The 24,263-nt window shown below is 32.9% G+C and overlaps 1 protein-coding gene across 1 annotated transcript; it reads right to left on the reverse strand.

Moving 5' to 3' along the window:
- Positions 1–273: 273 nt before the first annotated feature.
- On the reverse strand, positions 274–14,630 carry LOC133191964 (importin subunit beta-1-like). The gene is made up of 23 exons (XM_061327755.1): positions 14,591–14,630; positions 14,431–14,489; positions 11,903–12,085; positions 11,498–11,698; positions 11,025–11,101; positions 10,809–10,884; positions 10,522–10,581; positions 10,284–10,373; positions 10,060–10,170; positions 9,302–9,424; positions 7,710–7,878; positions 7,222–7,469; positions 6,734–6,855; positions 6,508–6,583; positions 6,335–6,406; positions 6,040–6,111; positions 4,479–4,608; positions 2,959–3,041; positions 2,729–2,833; positions 2,472–2,615; positions 1,756–1,852; positions 1,361–1,478; positions 274–436 (listed from the first exon to the last, which is right to left on the reverse strand). Exons 1-23 carry the CDS (start codon positions 14,628–14,630, stop codon positions 274–276), a joined length of 2,619 nt encoding a protein of 872 aa, XP_061183739.1.
- Positions 14,631–24,263: the final 9,633 nt, after the last annotated feature.

Consider the following 24,263-nt stretch of genomic DNA (forward strand, 5'->3'; position numbering starts at 1 on the left):
AATTTTTTTGTACTACTACACTGTACATGGTATCTCAAAATCTTTTTTTTTTAAACAATGTCAGATAGCCTTGTGGAAGATACAAATTACAGTAAAGAAAGGAAGCTAGAACTATGAACTAATGACCATTAAATGAACGATTTCTGTTAATCAGAATTAACAATTATTCTAGGCTACTTTTGTATTCTACATTTATGCATCCAGTAAAAACCTAAATATTTTGATATTTTGAACATATCTGTATCAGCAAGAAGAGCAAATGTGGAAAAGACCTTACCATGAAATACTTTTTAGTTTGTTTATTTCTTGAGTAGCCCACATTGCTACATTTCTAACTCTCTTAGTACTGGAATTTAGCCCTTTAGTAACCAATCCCTGAATTGTCCCCTTATCAACATATGGAAGCATTCTTACTCCAAGTACTGTACACAAATCTCTGAAAGTACAAAATTATCCATTACTTTGCTATGCTATAGAAGATATTCAAATAATATAAAAAAAATGCAAAGGAGTCTGAGCTTCAATGAGCAGAAAATATTTAAGAGAAAACAAAGATACTGCATTGTGATGTATCACAACACTCAGCATTATAAATACTGGTATTGCATAGACATTAGGAAGGACAACATATACAAGTTTATTCTTTACTGCCATCTTGACTTTTTTAAAATACCAAAAAAAAATCATGTCATGATTGTTTACTTTCCCCATCTTAGTTGTTATGATTGTTTACGCTGTTCTTTTGTAATCTCTTGGAACCGTTGGATGAAATATTTGTTGATATAGTTTCTATGGTATTGTTAAAAGTTCAACATGCTTAAGGTTCATCAACCCTCTGCTCACTATACATACATTTTTTTCCTTAATGCTTATGATTTCCGAAAGAAATCAAATTCAGATTAAGAATGCATACAATTTCAGCAAACCTTGCGGGGCAAAATTTTACAGAAATGACCTTTTAATTTGACATTTTTATAAAGGGATAATATCTCTCTTATTGGAGTATCAATTTTAACCTTTAGGTAGGATTCTTGTCTGGTTTCTGACTTACTGAAATATTCAAAGTATATTTTCTCCTTAAAAAGAAAAAAAAACCATTTCTTGCAATGTGGTGTGTTCAAGATAGAGTGCAGTTAATCCAGTATAATTTTTCTATGGTTTAAAACATTTCTACTGCTGATCGTTATTTTTATTCACTCAATAAATATCAATCTGGAAAATGTATCTGTATTGTCATCAAAGTGGACTATTCCTGATTTACATGTATAAGTAAGTCCACATTTGATGTAAATTAACTTCTCAGTCCTAATAGGTCCACCCTAACCTCATTTGACTTACGAAGTAAGGCAATGTAACTTACGCAATGAGTCCACAGCAGGCTGATATATTTTCCATCGAATGATCCTCATCCATTGCAACATTCTCTATGAAGGACATTATTTGGGAAATATATGGCAGTAATAAATAAACGTCATCCACTACAAAATATTGTAAAGTATCAAAATGAAAAACATTATTTCCACAGCCCTGTGAATTACACTATCATTAGTACTGCATGCAATAAAATGACAATTAATGGCTGATACAACAGAGAAGTGCAAGAAATTGAACATGCCAAGAAAAGATTACACAATGCGTAATTTGTTCTTTGTATATAAATCATTGGGTTTTTTAGAGCAAAAAATCCATAGGAGAACTTGAAGAAACAAGTATAATCATAATTTGCATTCAAATGATTCATAACTGTTAACTCACATTTCCCACCTTCTCTAAAACACTGTACAATTCCTGTGTAGGCCTCAAGACAACCTTGTCTTATATCATTCAGGTAATCAATCATGTCTAAATCAGTCTGTAAAAGTATTAAATTCCTATGTCTTACTCTACTTATTAAAACCCAAAATAGAAATTTTTTCCCTCTTAATAGACCATACCTCTTGTCCTCAACCATTTATACCTTATTGACATGTCCCTGAATGCATTTCAATCAAAAGTTTCATAGTTATGATCTATATAAAATTTTAAAGCTGCAGATCTGTAGCTCGCTGGTCTGAGAAAATTTGATCGTCCATCCCAATTTTTTTAGACCAGCGAGCTTAAGATCTGCAGCTATACATTTTACTAATATCTTGTCACTGGCCAGTATTACTGACCTTTGAAATATGATCAAATTATATGACAACTAATAAGATCAAGACCAACAACATGGTCATTAATTAATTAATACCAATGCTAAGCTATTGTAAGGATGTGATTTATGATAACTGGGAAGACTACAGAGGCGAATACAGCTTGAAGGTAGACAACAGAAAAAGTCTACAACATTCTTCCAAATTATGTGATATAAAAAATAATAAAAATAAAAGCAAACAAACAGAAAAAAGAATACCATAAGCATTAAAATCTTTGAACCAAAATTATAGTTTGTTTTATGCTTCATATATAAGATTTTACCATTATAGAAGACGTACCTTTTCCACCTTCTCCTGGGAGGCTTGATGTAGAATAGTCATGACTTTGGTCAGGAATTTCTTGAAATCAGGTCCTATGGCCAATGCAATCTCGCCAAACACAGAGAGAAGATGAGGTTTCACTGACCTATGCAAATTGGAATTCTGAAGAAAAAGTGTGTCACATCTTGTACAATTACATATATAAAAATTCTTTTACTTTTAAATGAATGGAAAATGCTAAGAAAAATAAGCAAGGTAAAGTTTAAGCCAATTACCCATAAATTCTCCAACAATAACATAATTTCATCACAATATGGCGACATCATTCTTCCTAGAGCTTGACATAAGTTTCTCACTAGACCTATAGCAGCCAAACATACCTTTAAATTGGAAAAGAATTATCGTATACTTCAAAACCAAAGGGTATATTATACTATTATAAAGATTAGTTCAAAACATAACCATATGTATTTCTAAGCATATTGATGAACAAAACTTAACTTACTGAATGTTCTTCAGAATTCTTCAAGCTAGCAATCAAACTTGGTTTAAATGCATCCACATAATTTGCAAAATTCCCACCTAAAACTACAAGAGAATTTATTTATTGCAAAAGCACTTTTCCGTAGAGTATTCACCATATTCTGTCTAAGTAAGAATACTGAATCCCACATCCAATTGTTTAAAGCGACAGTACGGCTGCAAAATGTGTGCTTTTTCATCCAAATTTACCCAATATGTCATTAAGAAATAAGATATAAAGTTGACGTAAGCAGTTTGAGAAACAGAAATATTCTCTACTCAATCAAAATTAACATAATTAGAATCTGCCGGAAAATCAAGGGTCGTACGAACTGGAGCAATCTTAGATCTGTTTATTTGTACCACGTGAATTCTAAAGCGGCACGTGCCTACACTGTAGAGTTTATAGTTATAATGAATATTAGATGAAAACAATTATCAAAAACACAAATTATCATAACATCCTGATAAAATAATCTGAAATAATGATCGTAAAGATTTTAGTCTGCATTCAGGCGAATTTAACAGAATTAAAAGTACAAATGTTGACGTTTTGTGTATTGGGGTCTGAGAAAGGAAAATACGTTATCGCGGCAAATGTCAAACAAAAAATTTTTCTGCACAGTTAAAAAAAATTAGCATTTCAAATGGCAACAATATTTATAAGTCAAAGATGTATTTTTTATGTTGCGTTTACACTATTTTTTTCTTTGAAAGCGACGGAAAAATGAGAAATGATAACAAGTATCAACAAACCTTCGAGAGCCCTGCGTGAGTGTCGCCGAGTTCCCGTTTCGTCCTTACCCAGCGATTATGTTAATCCCCAAACTAAATTTTAGTCAGGAAAGTTGCTTTTTCAAGTTCTATTTTCAGTTTATTTTTATTTTTAGTCGAATTTGTCAATGTAGCAGGCCTACCGGGATTCCCTCTCTAACCATGCTGTTTTGTTTATGAGAACTACGCATGCGTGCACAGCATGGAATGTGGAACCCCGAACACGTTGTGATGTATATATTTACGTCCCATAAATAACTATTAATTTTAATGAGATAATCCAAATTATTTAATTGTAAAAGTTGTAATTTTCTGAAAGTTTATACATTTATGAGTAGTAAAAAATTCCAAATCTTGTCGGAAAATTTTATCTAGTCAGTTTTTTGATGAGATGCGCCATACTGTCACTTTAATGAAGATCAAATCTTATGGGCTGCCAGAATAATGTTTTGGAAACGGTTGTTAATATTTTAATCAGTATCAAAAGAAAAGGTATAGCAAATCTGAAAAGTTGTAATATTATCGCACAAGTTTTAAATGAAAAACAATCTGCTTATTAGGTTGAGTCCAGTGCCTACAAGGAAAGAAAAATACGGATATATCGTCCAAAAAGTACGGTTGTTCTTATACGAAGAGAAAGTCTGCAGGACAGCATACGTATTGCATTGAAATTTAAGTGATTTAAAATTTCAACTAATATTAAAACAAAAGCATCTGTACTATTTGTACCTTCTACTAGTGTGGACACTGTCAGAAGAGCATCTTCTTGAACGCCGGTTGTAAACATACGCAACAAAACACCCATCACTTGGTCAGAGATCCGGAGAGCATCTTGACGCGTCAATTTCTTAAGAACACTCTGAAAAAAAATCCAGCATCATGCATCCATGAAATCTATTTAAATCAATACAAGCTACACAATTTAATCTTTACAATGCAAAGAAAAATGTCTCCGCTTCAATGTAAATGTCATACTGTGGTTTCATCATTATTCGTGGAACACCGATTTTCGTGGATTTCGTTGTCGAGTCGATCAACTTTATAAACGTATTTCATCATTTTAAGAATATTAAAAAAAAAAAGATGAAAGAAACACTTTTACATAATTATCTGGACTTTTTGAGTAAAAATGTTTTAATTCTTGAGCTAAACAAACAACACGTAGACCTGTCTACGCAGTACACATACCAATCAGAGGTATTACTAAAAATGATGATAATCAGGCGTAAATGTGTTAGATTTGTTATTCTCAAACAATATATAAGGGTCCAACCCCCATTATCACTTGCACAATGAAAACAAATAATTATCGTTAAATAAAAATTCCGATAGAAATAATTAATTACTCTCTGTTCAAAACAGGCTAAATTCATACAAATTATCAACACAATTTAATGCTCATTTGATTTTTATCTGTTAATTTGCTTAGAAACATATTTTTGTTAACAAGTGATAACGGGTATGTATGTTGCGAAAGTTCTGCCATTTCGAAGCCTATCACGGCTTTAAGCGTGAAGTCGTATCCAGCGAGCATATATACATGTGTTTCTTCGGAGATCTACAAACAAGGGGGTCTTGATATCTGTCAAGATCAGAAACACACTCCGTGCATGTGAAAATAAGTATCTAAACAATTTTGTATATTGAAAATACTTAATTGTTGTTACTTTTAATATCCTGTTGCCACACTTAATTATCGTCCGTATACACATGTGCGCCTAAATGATAAATTCAAATTTTCTTTATATTTTGAGATACTTGCACATCTTTTCCCCAAAACGATGATTAAATAAAAGTCTTTTTTTTTAATTAATTGTCTTTAATATTCTATTTCAATATCCGATATTTAATTGGCCCAGCGAGCTCAAAGTGTTACAGCGGAGAAAGTATTTGGATGCCGCAGCCTTTATTGTTACACCATACTGCGTTGTAAACGCAGTATGATTCCCACTTCTGAAAAATACAGATGAGTAAAATATAAATAATAAATAAAAGTTTTCACCTGTTAGTAATTTTTTAAAAATATTTACGTACTCTTAACATTTTGAATTGCATGATGTTTCCCGCTAAAGCATACGGCGCGAGAAAATATGAAAAGATGACAGACAATTTTTTTTTCTTTTCGGACCATTATCCACGAATTTACGTATCCTCGAAACTGTGATATTTACTAAATCCACGAAAATTGATGCCCACGAATATTAATGAAAACACAGTATACTATAGTGTCTCAAATAACTATGCAATTTTAATTAAAAAAAATCATGATCACACATTGACATCAATTTACCTGTAATGTGTCACAAATCAAGAATTGTAATTCATTGTATTGGGCACGATCTGTAGGGACTTGAATCTTATTCTGTGTAAAGAAAATGATGAGACCACTTTTAAACTTCATAAAAAAAAAACAAATAAACTCAAAAAATATTGCAAACATAAATAGTACTAAAAAAACTGATATAATAAAGTTTGCATCATGAAAATAAAATGCTTTTGAAATTGAGTCTCAGCTAACAAGATAAACCCTTTGAATTACATGTAGTTCTATAAGGTAAAAACGGCAGCTAGGAAAAAAGTTTTACTTTCATATGCAGCAGTCTGTCTAGTTTCTCTAAAACACCAATTGCTGTTTTCTGTACAATCCCGTAACAGTCCTGGGGTAAAATACAAAAATTAACATAAGAAACATTACAAATATATGAAAGTTCAAACGGTAAAACACACAGAAGTTTGATAATACATGTATCAAACTTACCTTAGGGCTGTTTTTGATCATTTCTGTCAGTGCTTCAAATGCTGCATTTCTTAAGTTATGTTGGTTTCCATCTGATCTAAATTAACAAATTAAAATTGATATAAATATTGTTAAACGTTCTGTCAAAGTGTTCCTTTAGTGCAACCCTATTTTAACAACTTATATTCTGTTGAAATTTACGAACAGTGTTAATTAATTGAGCTAATTAGTCATATAAATAAAGTACCTGTCGGTGACTTGAATTAGATTTTCTACAATGGTTGCAAAAGAAGTGGATAAACAGTATGTAGATGGGTCGCCCTCCGGACTTGCACTAACGTAGGCAGCCTCTGCTAAACTCGAGATGGTCTGCAGACCAAAAATTAAAATGCAATCAATGTCTGGAGAAACGAAATCATTTATCCTGGAAAATTTAAAAGCTTTTTACTATCTATAAATTTATCATATGTACTGTCATGTTCTAAATTTTGAATTTACCGGGTGGGAGTAAATACAAAATTTAGTTGTCATGTTCTAAATTTTGTATTTACTCCCACCCGGTAAATTCAAAATTTAGAACATGACAGTACTGTTCTATGTTATGGCTTAACACCAAATTTATTAAACTTGGTTAATCTGTGGCACAGAATTTGAAAATGTTGAAAATTAAAATTGATCTACGGATATAAATATCCATCGTAACTATAAAGGAACACATTACACTTGGAAACACACCCAACAAAACTGACTGGCGACTGTTGGCCCAGCAGTAAGGCCATTCATCAAGGCAGAAAGAAAACTCGGTAAGACTTGATGTCCAGTAATAATGGGTTTTGGTACGATTTTACAGATCCGCCTCATAATCTGGGCTGTTGTGATCCTCCCGATAATATTGAGATCATTCAACAACTGAATAAGCATAGGCATGACATGTCTTACAATTGGCTGAAGCATTTCAGGATCTGGACCCTCCAATATTGAACCTGGAATACACATATATAAACATTGATCAAAATACAGGCCTTTGAGGGAAGTTCTTTTTTTAAATATCAAAAGAGAAATTGGCCCTGCGAAATTAAAATTTCTTTAGCAAACAGGAGAAAATTAGTATTTATTACAACAGTTAATGCAAGGCTTGGTTATCCAATATCAGTGGAATTTTGAAGCTCTTACAGTAAATTAAAAGCTTAATCAAAAAAATAATACAATAAAAATCAACAAACCGAGAGCCATAACAGCCGCCACGCGATAACGCCAATTTCCATCACTTATGTTCCCTATCACAAAGGGTGAAATGAGGGGTACAATATTATCTTTGCGCTCAGTTGCTATTAGCCTCAGACAGACTCCGGCAGCCCTACCTATGCTCCATTCATCATTGTCCACATCATCCTGTAAAAATATTAACTTACTTATAAAATAACAATGCATTTAAGCACTTTCAAACAGTTATTTATAATTTAGAAACTTGATTCTGTCATACAACAGTAATACCTGTACACAAGTATATTCTCCTTTGTGTTCTTTCAATTGGTGAGAAAAAAAAACATTTTTTCTGGAAACCTCGTTACCAGAATGCCTCTTAAATTTTATGCAGAAGTCAATTCTTTTGGAATATGATTAGTAATGTCCATCAGATATGCAATGAGGTTTCGAAATTTTCATTTTTATCAGGGAGGCCAATTGAGGGCCAGAAAACGTCATTATTCTTAAACATGATGGATGGTGTCCTGTAGATATGCAACAAGGTTCTGGGATCTTCTTTACTAGTTACCTAGTACACCGTAGAATAATTTTAAAGGTAAACACTTTCCTCTAAGTATTATTTATTACTGTCTTGCGACAGCATCTAGTTCTGTTTGAAAATGAGTTTTGGAAAGAAAGATTAAGTGTTCCAAAAGGCGTTTTAAAAGTACAGCACCAAATTGGCATTGTGGATAAAAATGAAAATTTCAAAACCTTACTGCTCATCTAAGGACACTATAAATCATATTCCAAACAAATACTTGGCTACAGCTTAAAATACATGAGAAATTCCGAGAATTGTGCTTTTGCCCAAAACAACAAGCATTCTGAGAGTATTGCATTAGCAATACTAGTCCCCTACCGGCAAGTGTAATCTGGTTCCCGTTAAGAATTGAAAATGTCATAATTCCGTCAAAAATCAATGAAGAGGAACGAAATGCAAACTTGATCTATAAGTAATCAAGGTAAAGTCACATACCAAAAATCAGCTCAATATCTGAAAGCGTTTAGAAGAAAATTGCGGAAAACTCTTAAAAATTGAAAAGGCCATAATTCCGTCAAAAGTCAATGAAGCGGAACGAAATGCAAACTTGATCTATAACTCATCAAGATACACTCACATACCAAAAATCAGCTCAATATCTGCAAGCGTTTGTGAAAAAAGTGCGGAAAACCAAGTGGGACAAACTGACAGACAGACAGAGGGAGAGACAGACAGACGGACGGACAGACTCAGAGGAAACCTATAGTCCCCTCCGGTTTCACCGGTAGGGGACTAAAAACAATATAACACGTCGCTTTTCGACCCCAAGTAAGCTTCTAGATATTCTCTTTAGAGAAGTGGACAGGCTTTTTTTCCAGCTTCAATTTACTTTTTAATCTGATGTTTCGTATATTTTCGAACTCGAATTTAATGTTCTCTATCTTAATTTTTTCCCCTTCTTGAAACAACTTCTCTCATCAATAATGATGTTTCGTATATTTTCCGAATCGAATTTAATGTTGTTCTCTATCTTAATTTTTCCCTTCTTGAAACAATTTCTATCATCAGTAAGAACAGGCGATGAACTGATCTATGTAAATATTTTACCTGCTTTGTCAGTGTTTGTAACAAGATTGGACATAAATACATGGAAGCTCCTTGAATGTAGAATCGACTTCCTCTCTCTGAGGGCATTCCTTGCTCAGCAGCCTGATCGAAAGAAAAGAAGACATACCTTGGACTTATTTCGATAAAATCACGTACTTAAGAAATATATACTTCACTTGTCAAAATAACTTGAAACCTAGTAGTCCTGACATTTTTGTCCAGAACTTTTTTTGTACATACAAGCACCGCAAAAATGACGTAGAAAAGTAATTTGTGAATGTATTATTCATTTCCCCCCATGAAATCCTAGTGTAACCTCACTTATAAGGTTGCTCTTGCATGCACAACAGTTTACGTCGCGGGTTCAAATTCCACTGCGGGACGTAGAGTCTGGTCCTTCGGATGAGACCGTATAAACCGGCACGAAAAAGATGCCTCACTGCTCAGTGGCCCTGAATGCCAAGTATGTGTATTTGCAGCCCTCCACCGGCAAGTGGTGGCGTTTCCATATGGGTAAAAAATTCTCGAGAGGGACGTTAAAACAACAAAACACCTTAAACGCTTTGTAGCCAGTTTCCCTGATTTTAAAAGCGTTGTAGAAGAAGTCTATAATGAATAAACAGTTATAAGAAAAATTTGATGAGACTTTTGTCCATGTAAGCTTGTATACTAAGTATATAACAAGCCCGTTTTGAAATGCTATTTAATTGCATTGAAGTTTCATAAATGGAAGAGACCTCCGATAATCCAGTAGCAAGAGCTATTTCTTTTTCACAAACATTGGACCAAAATTCAATTCCCTGGAAGGCAATTTCATCTACATCACTCTTCATGGCTTCCATTGTTATCTGTAAACCAACGAAAATCGTGAAAGTAGAGTAATTAATTTCACAGTGATCATTTTTCAAAGAACAATTTAGTAGTGATATTTTTATGTAGAAAGCAGAAAAAAAATACTTACAGAAGTGAGTGCAGGACCCATGTATGAATCCATTTGTTTATAATATAAGGAAGCAATCTTCACCAAACACTGCAAAGCAGCACCCTTCACCTGCAATAGAGAAAAAATTAGAATTCACATTCTACAAAGAAAAATGACATTTTTAATTTGATTTGACCGGTCTCAGAATAAATGACACAACACAACAATCGTAACTAAAATATATTAAAAGTAAAATCACATTCTAAAATATCATTACCTTTGTGTCTGGTGATTTGGTTGCTTCGCACACAACTTGCATGATGAAATGTCTCTCCGTCTGTAAAACAGTAAATTTGTTATTCATTTTCCAATAAAAGAGGATAAAAAGTTATAACCCATGCTCCACAATTCTTACCCATGTCTTATTAATCTTAATTTCTGTCAATGGAACATGTACTGAAATCTTTATTCACCAGAAATATTTTTTATCAACAACTATCTGTTAAGATGACCCAAGCATTTGGCTAAAGAAGGCTAGAATTCGTTTACATTGAAAAAAATTACCTCTTTGTCAAAATTAGCCTTTAAATATTCCAAGGAATTCCACAATGCTTTAGCAGCTGCAACTCTCACACGGTTACTAAAAATAAAGAATTAAAATTATAGGAAGAGTCAGAAATTCATTGTTGACCATATATTGGGCAGATGTGCTTATTAACCTTTAAAAGAGAAAATGCTTTTAAATTTTGAACTTTGTTTTTAACACACAGAAAATATTACCTGGGTTGTTCTTGTCTCATTCCATGAAGAATTGCTGTTAGAATTTCATTTGATTTACTCTGAAGAACAGCTTGATCCTAAAAAAAATCACGTGAGCAGATATTTACCTCAGAGAAAAAAAAAATACGTGGTTTCATCAGTTTTCACTTAACACCAATTTTTAATGTTTTTATCGTTGAGCACGACCACGAAATTGGGTGATCTACTAATAACAAATTTTATTTAATTTAATTAAAGAATTGGAAGAGGTAACTGCCCACGAATTTACATAAAAACGATTTTCCCCAAAACCCCGTTGATCTCGGGGAAAATTTATGAAAACAGAGTAAAAACAAAATAAAAATGTTAAACATACACTAAAAACAAACAAACAAATAAATAAATAGAATCAGAACACAAATAAATGCTGTTTTAAAAAAAACATGTCAGATCATTTGAATGGATCTCTTAATCCTCAAAATTCTAAATCTTACGATGTCTTGGCAAATGTAGCCTATTGCCTCTAAAGAGGCTTCCTTTAATTCCTCAGTTGTGTTTTGGTTGGTAACATTGATGACTAGCAAGGCTATCAAGTTTGGCCACAAACCCGATGGAAGCTCGGCACATGCTATATAGGCCACACACTGGGCCGCTGTGCTTGGGCTGATTGGTTCTGTTCCCAGTGAAGCCAAAATCTACGTCACAAAAAAAAAATCTTGGAATGAGATTATCCAGAATTCGGAACACACCCACACCCACGCACACACACACACACACACACACACACACACACACACACACAGAGAGAGAGAGAGAGAGAGAGAGAGAGAGAGAGAGAGAGAGAGAGAGAGAAAGAGAGACTTATTTGTCAGAAGAAAAACTGTATGCAATAAGCTTACAATTGTTTTTACTCTTCCTCTGACTTCCTCCGGAAGTGACAGCCATCTCTGTTGATATCCTGCATTGATACCAGAATCATTTAAGTACAGGGGATTTTTCAATTGTAGCCCAGCCTGCGTTCGTCCAGCGTTGCTATTGGCGATATTGTTCAAGATCCCCGACAGAGATGTCAGAAAACCGTGCTGAAATGAGTCGAAAAGTAAGACACAATAACACAAAGTGGTCCTTTGAAAGTTTAATGTCAATGTAGGAAATTACTTAGTATATCAAAATTTGTAAAATACAACTCTCCAACATTTGCTATTAAAACTAAATGCGTCGTCCTTCGGATCAGACCGTATAAACCGAGGTCCCTTGTCGCAGTAGGTGCTGGCGCACTAAGATCCCTCATTGCTCAATGGCCCTTAGTGCCGAGTATAGGTCTAAATTTGCATCCCTCCACCGGTAAGTGGAGGCGTCTCCATATGAGTGAAAAATTTTCGAGAGGGACGTTAAACACCAAACAAACAAACAAATATACGTCGTTTATAACTGCAATTTTAAAAACTTTTTTTTTCAGAATTCTGATTTACTAGCATTTATTGTACATTTTGCAGCACGATACTAACTCGCCAAGAGAGCATTTCAACTTCAGCACCTATGCGTTGTTGAGCATGCTGCTGTATAATTTAGAAAAACAAATACTGATTATAATTAGATCAAACTAAAGACGTCTATTACTTTCCACTGGTTTACACCTCTAAGTCATTTTGGTGCCTATACCAGGATTTTCAAAGTAAATCAATGGTTTGGCTGTGAAATATAAAGAGTTTGTGAGAGCTTAAGAGGCTCCCTCTTTTTGCTCACCATTTTTTTTAATTCAAAGCTCTCACAAATGTACGTTAATTATTTCAAATCAGTTTAAAAATATTAATCAGATAAAGGTCTACCGAGATAAATAGGTAAATAGATTTCTACAAGAAGGGGAAGATGCATATTCGCTTGAATATGTTTATTCAAAAGCAATTGGTTGGTATATTTACTGACTGAGGGAAAACCCCTGCAGATGCTTAGGAAACAAATCAGTAACACACACACAAAAAAAAGAACGAAGATCTCACAATAGTTGCTAGAGAGAGATACCCGAGCTGAAGTATTTTCTATTTCTATAGAAACATGAAAACAGCAATGTCTGATTCAACCAATTTAAAAAATAATTTCAAGAATCGCAAACATGAGGTGGAAAATACATGTACATGTAGTTCGAGTCGGAACTTAACTTGAAAAAATTCTCATTTATTTCGAGACGTTACATTACATTACAGACGTGCATTACAGGGGATTCTGGGAAAATAATCATCGCGAGAAAAACTATCTAGCCCATTGTTGATTTCATATCAAACTAGAGTTGAATTTTTATTCACAGGTACTCCTTTTTCGCATGAGATCCGTTTCTAAGCGTGGTGCAAGTCCTTACAGGATCCATTGACAGTTTCCACTCTTTGGGTGAATGACCTATTTAGTTATGATCCGATCAGGACACGAACATATAAGACTTCCTGCACAGACATATTCTTGTAACAATATTACAGAACTTGTAATATACAAGGATGTTTATCAATCAGTGCGTTCCTGTTAACATTAAAATTTATTTCCAATTAACCGTGTATTTGGAGAATACTTTGTTTAAATCATTTACTTGCAATCCTTGAAAGCAAACTCGCTTAAGGTTCATTGATACTCTGATAAGAGAGATAACTCTTATTGACATAAAAATCTATTATTCCTTTACAGATTTGTCAAGTTGAAGAGTCTTTTTTGTTTAATTTTGCCCCGCAAGCTATAGTATAATTGTTTGTAGTTTACTTCTAAAATACTTTTGTTTTGGAAAATCATAAAACTTAAAACAACATTTTATATGAGTGAGCAGAGGGTTTATGAACCTTAATGCATTTATGAGTAAAGCACGAGACTAAACGGGACCAGGTTGAACTTTAAACCACTCTCTGTTCGAGATTTTTATTTTCAACAGATTATGCATGTATATATATATAGTTTTGACGATAAAAATCTTCAACATAGTCTCGTTCAAAGATGTTTAATAAATCAGAAAAATCCAGAAAGCCGAGACGGTGAATTCAAAACAAATATATCTGTATAGTCTTAAACTTTAATGATATAGTATTCCTTATATGCTCTTCAAATTAAATACCATATATATCAGGTAGTAGTAATTTTGCATCGGGAGTATCTGGCAAATTTAATAAGGGAGTTGGATTGTTGGCGTCTTAATTATATCTTTTCATTTTTAATACATGTACTTTGAATAATAACGGTTTAAATTGGTTCTTTATATTTTTTGGCTTTTGTTTGTTGCTTTGTTTTGTTTGTTTCTTTTCGTTTTTATTTTTTGACCCGCGAATTATTATAAACCAACTTTTGCAGCTCTCCAAAATGACCCGATGATATACGGTATTCATTAACTTAAAAATTTCCATGCACATGCAATGCGATATAGTGAGGTCAAAAAGAAGATTAGCCAACTTACTAGATCAGACTGTGCAGCTTGTTCTAAAACTTGTTGTGCATCATCTAACACTTTTTGGTCTAAAATATAAGTTGATTTAATAACCATTTTTACACATTCATTCATAAAAAAAAATCATTTAGTTGTCATCGTTAACTATCAAATATTGTTCTAATAATACCTGGTAAGAGTGTGTGCTCGAGTACGCTTAATAAATCCATTTTATCCTCATGCACTTATCCGCATAGATGATCTGTATTTGTTTTGTACAATTATTGGTATATGTTACAACAGGTCCTGTGTATTGTACTCGCCTTGTCTACCGGACCCTCTACAAACTCCGAAATACTACTAAAATATATTAGTAATCATCATAAACTATTTGTAATTAACACTATGAACAAAATGATTCCCTGCCTATAAGTTGGCAAACACACGCCTCTAGTTACTTCCATGAATTTATGTCTCCCGTTTAAATTTATTTGAGATATTATCCAGAAACATCGTTGTGATCTTGACCTTTGACCCTTTCACCTCAAAATCAATGGGGATCACAGTATTGAAGAAAATCTTTAAAACCAATCTTGATTCTTCACATCTGGTCTTAACAAATTTGAATCTACACTATGTAATGAAGGTTTCATGTAAGTTTCAACTTTTCTGGCCCAATGGTTCTTGAGATTTTTTAAAAGATGGCACCAAATTTTCACCAATTCTTAATTATCTCCCCTTGAAAGAGGGTGTGGCCCTTCATTTGAACAAACTTGAATTCCCTTCACGCAAACAAGTTTGGTCGAAATTGGTCCAGTGGTTCTTGAGAAGTCGAAAATGTGAAAAAAGTTTACAAACGGACGGACAGACGGACGCCAGACAACATGTGATCAGAAAAGCTCACTTAAACTTTCAGCTGAGGTGAGCTAATAAGGAATAACAGTCTGTTTTTTTTTTATTATTTATATGTATGATGTACATTGTAATCATAGGCATGTAGTACTCATGATCAGTATTGGGGGGGGGGGGGATTGTGCCCCTTTTCCAAACTCTAAACTTATCTTTCACTTTAATTTAGTATAAGATTGATCACTGAAAGGCCAGTCCCCCCCCCCCCCCCCCCCTTCCCAGTTTCTATTATAATATAATCAAAAACTCCCATATTGATATATTTAAAAAAATCCTTGTAATAAGTTTAACCCTTCCCCCACCCCCACCCTTTAGAGGTCAGGGGGAGATGAAAGATTTCAGAGTAAAGGGAGGTTTGTGATAAATCCTTAAAGATATCTTAGACTGCCTTTAGACTCAGTGAGAACTCAACAAGTTTAATTGCATGACAACAAAATAGTTTATTTTAATATGAATCATAAATTTTAACTGAGGAACACAGCATCATGTATAACAATGGGAAAAACATTTTTTTTACAATTATTGCATTACTTGTCATGCTTATGAGGAAAAACAAGAGAAAAAAATGAATCTCTAGAAAACCTATCTCTACTACCCGGTACTTGTGCACTTAGTTGCACATTGTGCATAACATTAAAATGTACAAAGCAAAGTATATACAACATTATCAATAAATTCTTTTGTAATAAAAAAAAGATTGTGGAGAGAGCATCCAAAACAAATGAAAACTGTTACATTAAAAGATAAAAATAATTAGTACATTAAGGCCTGCTGTGCAAATCAAAGAGAAAGAGAGAGAGAAAAAAAGTAAGAACTCAGATTTGGTTTATTGGAATGTTTATGTTGAAACATATCAAAAGGTAATAATTTAACTAAGAGATCACTGTATTTTTTTTTTCAAGAATCAGTGCAGAGAATTTTTTTTTTAAATGTATTGGCTGGCATATCAAAAAGTGATTTAAAATTTAAAAAGGCAATGAAACTTGAGCTGATGACTCTATCCTAAAAACAATTGCAGGCCTGTGGTTAAAGGTCAAGATAAAAAAAAGTCAGTTCTTTGATGTAAAACATATCTTGGTTACCCTGCTCTATAAAAATTTCAAGCTTATGGACAGTCTTACAATGTACAAACCCTCTCCTACATTAAGGTAAATATACAATAAGGCTCATAATTTATATGTGTTTCTAAATACAACTAGAAATGCAAATAATGCATGTATCTTGGATTCAATTAACCCAATGCACAGCTTCAAAATTTACAGCTTTAATGAGGAATACAGTATACAATTTATCTATATAACTAAATTGCCAATTAATATTTTACCAATAGTGGATAAAAAAAGAAAAAAAGAAATCAAAAAGGTAATCATGTTATACTTAAATATATCAACAACGTCATTATCAATATCAAATTCTTATACACAGTCAGAGATAATTCAGATATGTGAAGTTGCTAACATATTGTTTATCCAATGTTATTTTAAAGTACTAATTTAATATTGCTTATACTATTAAATTAATGAAAAAGTTAATGGGTGTTTTTATACAAAGAACTAAGCAGAGGGAGGGAGGGAGGTTTTTACTACATGTATATATCATGTATATTTCTCAAACCCGAAATTAAAACTTATGCCTGAAACGATGAATTGCTAATATATTGCATGAAAGTGAAAAAAAAAAGTTAAAGAGAAAGGAGAGTTTTGAGACATAAAATTTATACTTCACTACCTTTGAAAATTTAAAAGAGAAGAAAATATTTCAGAATATCTAACTTATGCAAAACGTGTAATTATATGTGCAATTTAATGGGTATAATTTTACTTGATTATCTGATTTTTGCAGTTTTTGTAAAGTTATTGAAAAATACAATATCAAAATAAATATTGCTATCCGAAATGAACTTGACTAAGGAAATGAAAATGAAACTGCAGAAACTTAAATCTACCGGTACTGCCCTTCATAAAGTTTATGATTAAAAGAAAATAAAAGAATTTCAAAATATATAACAATAAGCTCCTCAAGCTGAAAACTTGAAGGTGACTTCTTTTTTCATTTCAAAACGAGTCAAACTTTTCTAATTTCATAGATGTATGAATATATAAAATGCTGTATGAATCAATGAATATCAAAGTAAAAATGAGTTAGGGGAAAAATCAAAATGAAGCAAAATTGAGTTAGGGGTGAGACAAAGTCTTAGAGACATCCCCTGCCATTTTTTCCCCTCTAAATGTGAAAAAAGAAGAGACTGATCCATCTTTTCAAGTGAAAAATAGAAAAGAGAACTATAGCTTTATTACAAATATCAGATTTTTTAACAATTTAATTAGGTTTTCAAATTCATATTAACAGAAGATTGAAAATATTCTTCTTAACTAAATAAAAAAAGGAAAGGTACAGTATTGATAACCAAAAAAAAAAAAAAAAAAAAAAAAAAAAAGCTGCATAATAGGTAATTTATCCATTTTTCAAATTATTACTTATGTAAAAATTAAAAAAAAATCATATAGCAAAATTGCTCGATGAAATGAAATGAAATTGCAAATTCACACTAATAGCATTTATATGGATATAATAAATAATTATATGTTATAATAAAATACACATTTACTTCAAACTACATGTATGTGATTTATGAGGGAACATTTTGCATGAACTTGACTTCTTTTTATTAAGAAAGAAAAAAAATGCCATACTACACGTATTAAGCAATTTGAAGGAGAGGAAGGGAACTGATCAGTTTTCTTTTCACAAAAGTACCTAGGGAGAAAAATATAATTCTGTTTGAATTTAAAAGAAAAAGAGAGAGTAATAAATCAAAATATTGACTTTTTCAGCAACAACAAAAATGGAAGAAAAAGAGAATACATTAAAAGAATAACAGTAACGGAAAGGAAAATTACTTAAAACTCAGAAAGGTCATTTCTGTGCTTTTCAATTTTTGTACGATTTTGGCAATTTACTGTTCAAGTAGCAATGTGTATATACTGTTTAAAATAAATTTTAAAAAAAATGTGAAATAGCAAAAATTTAGAACAAAAGAAATTGTCAATAAGATGCCTATATTTTAACATACGAAAAGAATATATACTTTGTATGATGTATTTTCATATTTAAATTTTGAATAAGGATACTTTCCTTATAATTCAGAAAGAAAGAAATTTTTTGAATGATCATTTTAAAAAAATCAATCTTAAAGTAAAAATGAGCTAATATGAGAAGATTATATCCTAAAAGATATTTCCTGTTATCTGTTCCTCTGAATGTAAAAAAGGTGGGGGACTGATCAGTCCTATCTTCTTAATTCAGCATTGTTAAAAAAAAAATCTTTCACTTAAGCTGAAATTGTCATTCAAATAAACAATAAAATTGTTTTAAGTTTTGATTTGAAAAAAAAAATGGAAGACATTACTTTTTGTGATGAATAAATTAAAGCTAAGTGGATGAAAAACATTTTTCTCTAAATATATTTTAAGTCAAGAAAAAGAGGTATAATTAACTGCTATGAATAGTCCATTGTAATTGTTTGAAAAACGTGACACTTTGAATTCAAAATACATTGTATTTACTATTTAAAAATAAAATTATTAGAGAGCTTCGATTTTTGTTGCAACTAGTACTTGATGGAAAATAGAATATTATTGTCCTATTTGGTTAAGTTTAAAAAAAAACTATTTTTAACTCCTTTGCTTTTAACCTTAAATATTCAGACAAGCACTGATTAAACATTACGTCCTTTGTTTTTTTAAAGCTTAAATAACTGATCATTAAAAATCTTTATAAGAAAATAAAATGAACAGAGAAAATCACTTATAAACAGACAGACAATATTTAAGTAACAATGCAACTTTTTCTTCCATAGAATATAGGTTTCTAGTCTGTCCCTGATCTCTGTATGCCTGTCAGAAATTATTCAATTACATAAAATGTGGTGGTGCATTTGGTACATGAAATATGGAGATAACAAACAGTAATCAAGCTCAAAAGACCATTAAAACAATACAAATCGAGAGCAGAGCATATATCCATAAAGGTCAGATAAAATTTGTTGTTAATGTACTCAGCACTGTCCATTGAATTCTGGGAGTTTAGATGGTCAGAGTGTCCATCACTTGTTCATAACAATGTACTCATCACTGTCCATTGGATTCCATAAGTTTAGCTGTTTAGTGTATCCATGTGAGTTAAGCTGTGTTTAGTGTGTCCATCACTTTGTGGAAAACAATGTACTCAGCGCTGTCCATTGAATTCTGGGAGTTTAGCTATTTAGTGTCCATCACTTTGTTATAACAATGTACTTAGCACTGTCCATTGAATTCCATGAGTGTAGCTGTTCAGTGTCCATCACTTTGTGAATAACAATGTATTCAGCTATGTCCATTGAATTCTGTGAGTTTAGCTGTTCACAGTGTCCATCACTTTGTGAATAACAATGTACTCAACACATTCCATTGAATTAGGGGAGTTAAGCTGTTTAGAGTGTCTAATCACTTTGTAAATAACAATGTACCTAGCACTGTCCATTGAATTCCATGAGTTTAGCTGTTTAGTGTGTCCATGTGAGATTAGCTGTTAAGAGTGTCCATCACTTTGTTAATAACAATGTACTCAGCACTGTCCATTGAATTCTGTGATTTTAGCTGTTCAGAGTGTCCATCACTTTGTGAATAACAATGTACTCAACACTGTCTATTGAATTCTGTGAGTTTAGCTATTTAATGTCTATAACTTTGTTATAACCATGTCTTTGGCACTGTCCATTGAACTGTGTGAGTTTAGCTGTTAAGTGTGTCCATCACTTTGTGAGTAACAATTACTCAGCATTGCATGTCCATTGAATTCTGTGAGTTTAGCTATTTAGTGTCCATCACTTTGTTATAACAATGTACTTAGCACTGTCCATTGAATTCCATGAGTTTAGCTGTTCACAGTGTCCATCACTTTGTTAATAACAATGTACTTAGCACTATCCATCAAATTCTGTGAGTTTAGATGTTCAGAGTGTCTATCATTTTGTTAATAACAATGTACTTAGCAATGTCCACTGAATTCCATGAGTTTAGCTGTTCAGAGTGTCTATCATTTTGTTAATAACAATGTACTCAGCACTGTCCATTGAATTCTGTGAGTTTAGCTGTTCAGAGTATCCATCACTTTGTGAATAACAATGTACTCAGCACTGTCCATTGAATTCTGTGAGATAAGATGTTTAGTGTGTCCATCACTTTGTGAAGAACAATGTATTCAGCAATGTCCATTGAATTCTGGGAGTTTAACTGTTTAAGGTGTCCATCACTTTGTTAATAACAATGTACTTAGCAATGTCCATTGAATTCTGTGTATTTAGGTATTTAGTGTCCATCACTTTGTTAATAACAATGTACTTAGCACTGTCCATTGAACTCTTTGATATAAGATTTTTAGTGTGCCCTCACTTTGTGAATAACAATGTATTCAGCAATGTCCATTGAATTCTGGGAGTTTAGCTGTTCAGAGTGTCCATCACTTGTTCATAACAATGTACTCAGCAATGTCCATTGAATTCTGTGAGTTTAGCTGTTTAGTGTGTCCATCACTTTGTGGATAACAATGTATTCAGCAATGTCCATTGAATTCCATGAGTTTAGCTGTTCACAGTGTCCATCACTTTGTTAATAACAATGTACGCAGCACTGTCCATTGAATTCTGGGAGTTTAGCTGTTCAGAGTGTCCATTACTTGTTCATAACATTGTAATCAACACTGTCTACTGAATTCTGTGAGTTAGCTATTTAGTGTCCATCATTTTGTTAATACATGTACTAATGTACTCAGCAATGGCCATTGAATTCTGTGAGTTTAGCTGTTCAGAGTGTCCATCTCTTGTTCATAACAATGTACTTAGCACTGTCTATTGAATTATTTGAGTTTAGCTATTTAGTGTCCGTCACTTTGTTATAACCATGTACTTGGCACTGTCCATTGAACTCTGTGAGTTTAGCTGTTTAGTGTGTCCATCACTTTGTGAGTAACAATTACTCGGCACTGTCCATCAAATTCTGTAAGTTTAGCTGTTCACAGTGTCCATCACTTTGTGAATAACAATGTACTCAGCACTGTCCATTGAATTCGGTGAGTTTAGCTATTTAGTATCCATCATTTGTTAATAACAATGTATTCAGCAATGTCCATTGAATTCTGGGAGTTTAGCTGTTTAGTGTGTCCATCACTTTGTTAATAACAATGTACTCAGCAATGTCCATTGAATTCTGGGGGTTTAGCTATTCAGCGTGTCCATCACTTTGTTAATAACAATGTACGCAGCACTTTCCATTGAATTCTGTGAGTTTAGCTGTTCAGAGTGTCCATCACTTTGTGAATAACAATGTACTCAGCACTTTCCATTGAATTCTGTGAGTTTAGCTGTTCAGAGTGTCCATCACTTGTTCATAACAATGTACTTAGCACTGTCCATTGAATTCTGGGAGTTAAGATGTTTAGAGTGTCCATCACTTTGTGAATAACAATGTACACAGCACTTTCCATTGAATTCTGTGAGTTTAGCTGTTTAGAGTGTCAATCACTTTGTTCATAACAATGTACTTAGCACCGTCCATTGAATTCCATGAGTTTAGCTGTTTAGTGTGTCCATGTGAGTTTAGCTGTTAAGAGTGTCTATCACTTTGTTAATAACAATGTACTCAGCACTGTCCATTGAATTTTGTGAGGTTAGCTGTTCAGAGTGTCCATCATTCATAACATTGTACTCAAACACTGTCTATTGAATTATTTGAGTTTAGCTATTTAGTGACCATCAGTTTGTTAATACTAATGTACTCAGCACTGGCCATGGAATTCTGTGAGTTTAGCTGTTCAGAGTGTCCATCTCTTGTTCATAACAATGTACTTAGCACTGTCTATTGAATTATTTGAGTTCAGCTATTTAGTGTCCATCACTTTGTTATAAGCATGTACTCAGCACTGTCCATTAAATTCCATGTGTTTAGATGTTTAGTGTGTCCAACATTTGTGAATAACAATGTAATCAGCACTGTCCATTGAATTCTGTGTGTTTAGGTATTTAGCGTCCATCACTTTGTTAATAACAATGTACTCAGCACTGTCCATTGAATTCTGTGTGTTTAGGTATTTAGCGTCCATCACTTTGTTAATAACAATGTACTCAGCACTGTCCATTGAATTCTGTGTGTTTAGGTATTTAGCGTCCATCACTTTGTTAATAACAATGTACTCAGCACTGTCCATTGAATTCTGTGTGTTTAGGTATTTAGGGTCCATCACTTTGTTAATAACAATGTACTCAGTACTGTCCATTGAATTCTGTGTGTTTAGGTATTTAGCGTCCATCACTTTGTTAATAACAATGTACTCAGCACTGTCCATTGAATTCTGTGAGTTTAGCTGTTCACAGTGTCCATCACTTTGTTAACTTAATAACAATGTATTCAGCAATGTCCATTAAACTCTGAGAAATAAGATGTTATATGTGTCCATCACCTTGTGAATAACAATGTATTCAGCACTGTCCATTGAATTCTGTGAGGTTAGACGTTTAGTGTGTCCATCACTTTGTTAATAACAATGTATTCAGCACTGTCTATTGAATTCTGTGAGTTGAGCTGTTTTGTGTGTCCATTAATTTGTTATAACAATGTATTCAGCACTGTCCATTGAATTCTGTGAGTTAAGCTGTTCAGAGTGTCCCTCACTTTGTTAGTAACAATGTACTCAGCACTGTCCATTGAATTCTGTGAGTTTAGCTGTTCAGAGTGTCCATCACTTTGTTAACAATAATGTACTCAGCACTGTCCATTGAATACTGGGATTTTAGCTGTTCAGAGTGTCCATCACTTTGTGAATAACAATGTATTCAGCACTGTCCATTGCATTCTGGGATTTTAGCTGTTCAGAGTGTCCATCACTTTGTTAATAACAATGTACTCAGCACTGTCCATTGAACTCTGTAAGTTTAGGTTTTTAGTGTGTCTATCACCTTGTTAATAACAATGTATGTTGCAATGCAAATTGAATCCTTGGAGTTTAGCTATTTATAGTGTGTCCATTTTGAGAAAAAGGTGACAAATGGATTCTCCTTGTCCTGAGATTCTGGATCAGGCGATCCATCTTCTACATTCTCAATAGATGGTGATATAATTAGTTTCCTCTTGGGTAATTTTCTGTAAATGAAAAAAGTATTTAAAAAAATTAAGACAATGCGAATGTGAAGAACATTAAATGAAATTTGAATAACATTTTTAAAAGTTATCTATCTCTTATATTCTTTTGTACATATATATTCATTTTTGCCACAAAAACTGAAAAATAGGAGATATGTCTGCCTTGCAGACTGTAGAATTGAAGGCTAAATACCTAATCATATTCATCAACAGTATCATAGATAAACTGAGGTGGTCACCTGAGTTCTATGAATTTCTCAGACCATGATAACTAAATAAGCCCCAAAAAGAACTAGAATCTAGCACTGTGTGACAAAAAAATATTTGTAAGTTCTCTGCCCTGAGGGTCATGATAAACAATATTTTGGTAGAGAGTTTCAAGCTCTTCCTAACCATGCACTAAGTTTCTTCCAGATTTGCTGAAAAGATGAAAAGTTTCTAAAAATGCACTTTGCTGAAAAGATGAAAAGTTTCTAAAACTGTGCATTTTCACTATATGACAATTTTGACCCTACCAAGGAGACAGAATCCATCTTGAGGTTCATTAAAATACTTTGATAGAAGGTTTCTTCCTAACCCTGATACATCCAATTTTTTTCATGAGCTGAGTGAGAAACCGAAAAAAAGAGTTTCTAAGACCTTGTACATCTTCACTATATAACATTCTCTTCTAGTGGTAAAACCTCAGCCCTTTGGGTCAAGATCCCCCCCCCAAAATTGATAGGGTACCTTAATGTTTTAATGTTTTAAAAAAAAAAAATTAATTTTAGCAATTTTGCC

This window comes from Saccostrea echinata, unplaced genomic scaffold (genome assembly GCF_033153115.1).
Source record: "Saccostrea echinata isolate AGI-Se365-2 ecotype Australia unplaced genomic scaffold, CSIRO_AGI_Sech_v1 ptg000025l, whole genome shotgun sequence".
Taxonomy (NCBI): Eukaryota; Metazoa; Mollusca; class Bivalvia; order Ostreida; family Ostreidae; genus Saccostrea; species Saccostrea echinata.

Excerpts from the sequence above, each read along its gene's own strand:
- LOC133191964 (XM_061327755.1), bottom strand. The coding sequence starts at position 14,630 with ATGGATTTATTAAGCGTACTCGAGCACACACTCTTACCAG. Across the intron at positions 10,171-10,283 it reads TGGGTCCTGCACTCACTTCT|ATAACAATGGAAGCCATGAA; the intron begins GTAAGTATTTTT and ends GTTGGTTTACAG. Across the intron at positions 2,616-2,728 it reads TATTGTTGGAGAATTTATGG|AATTCCAATTTGCATAGGTC; the intron begins GTAATTGGCTTA and ends CTTTTTCTTCAG.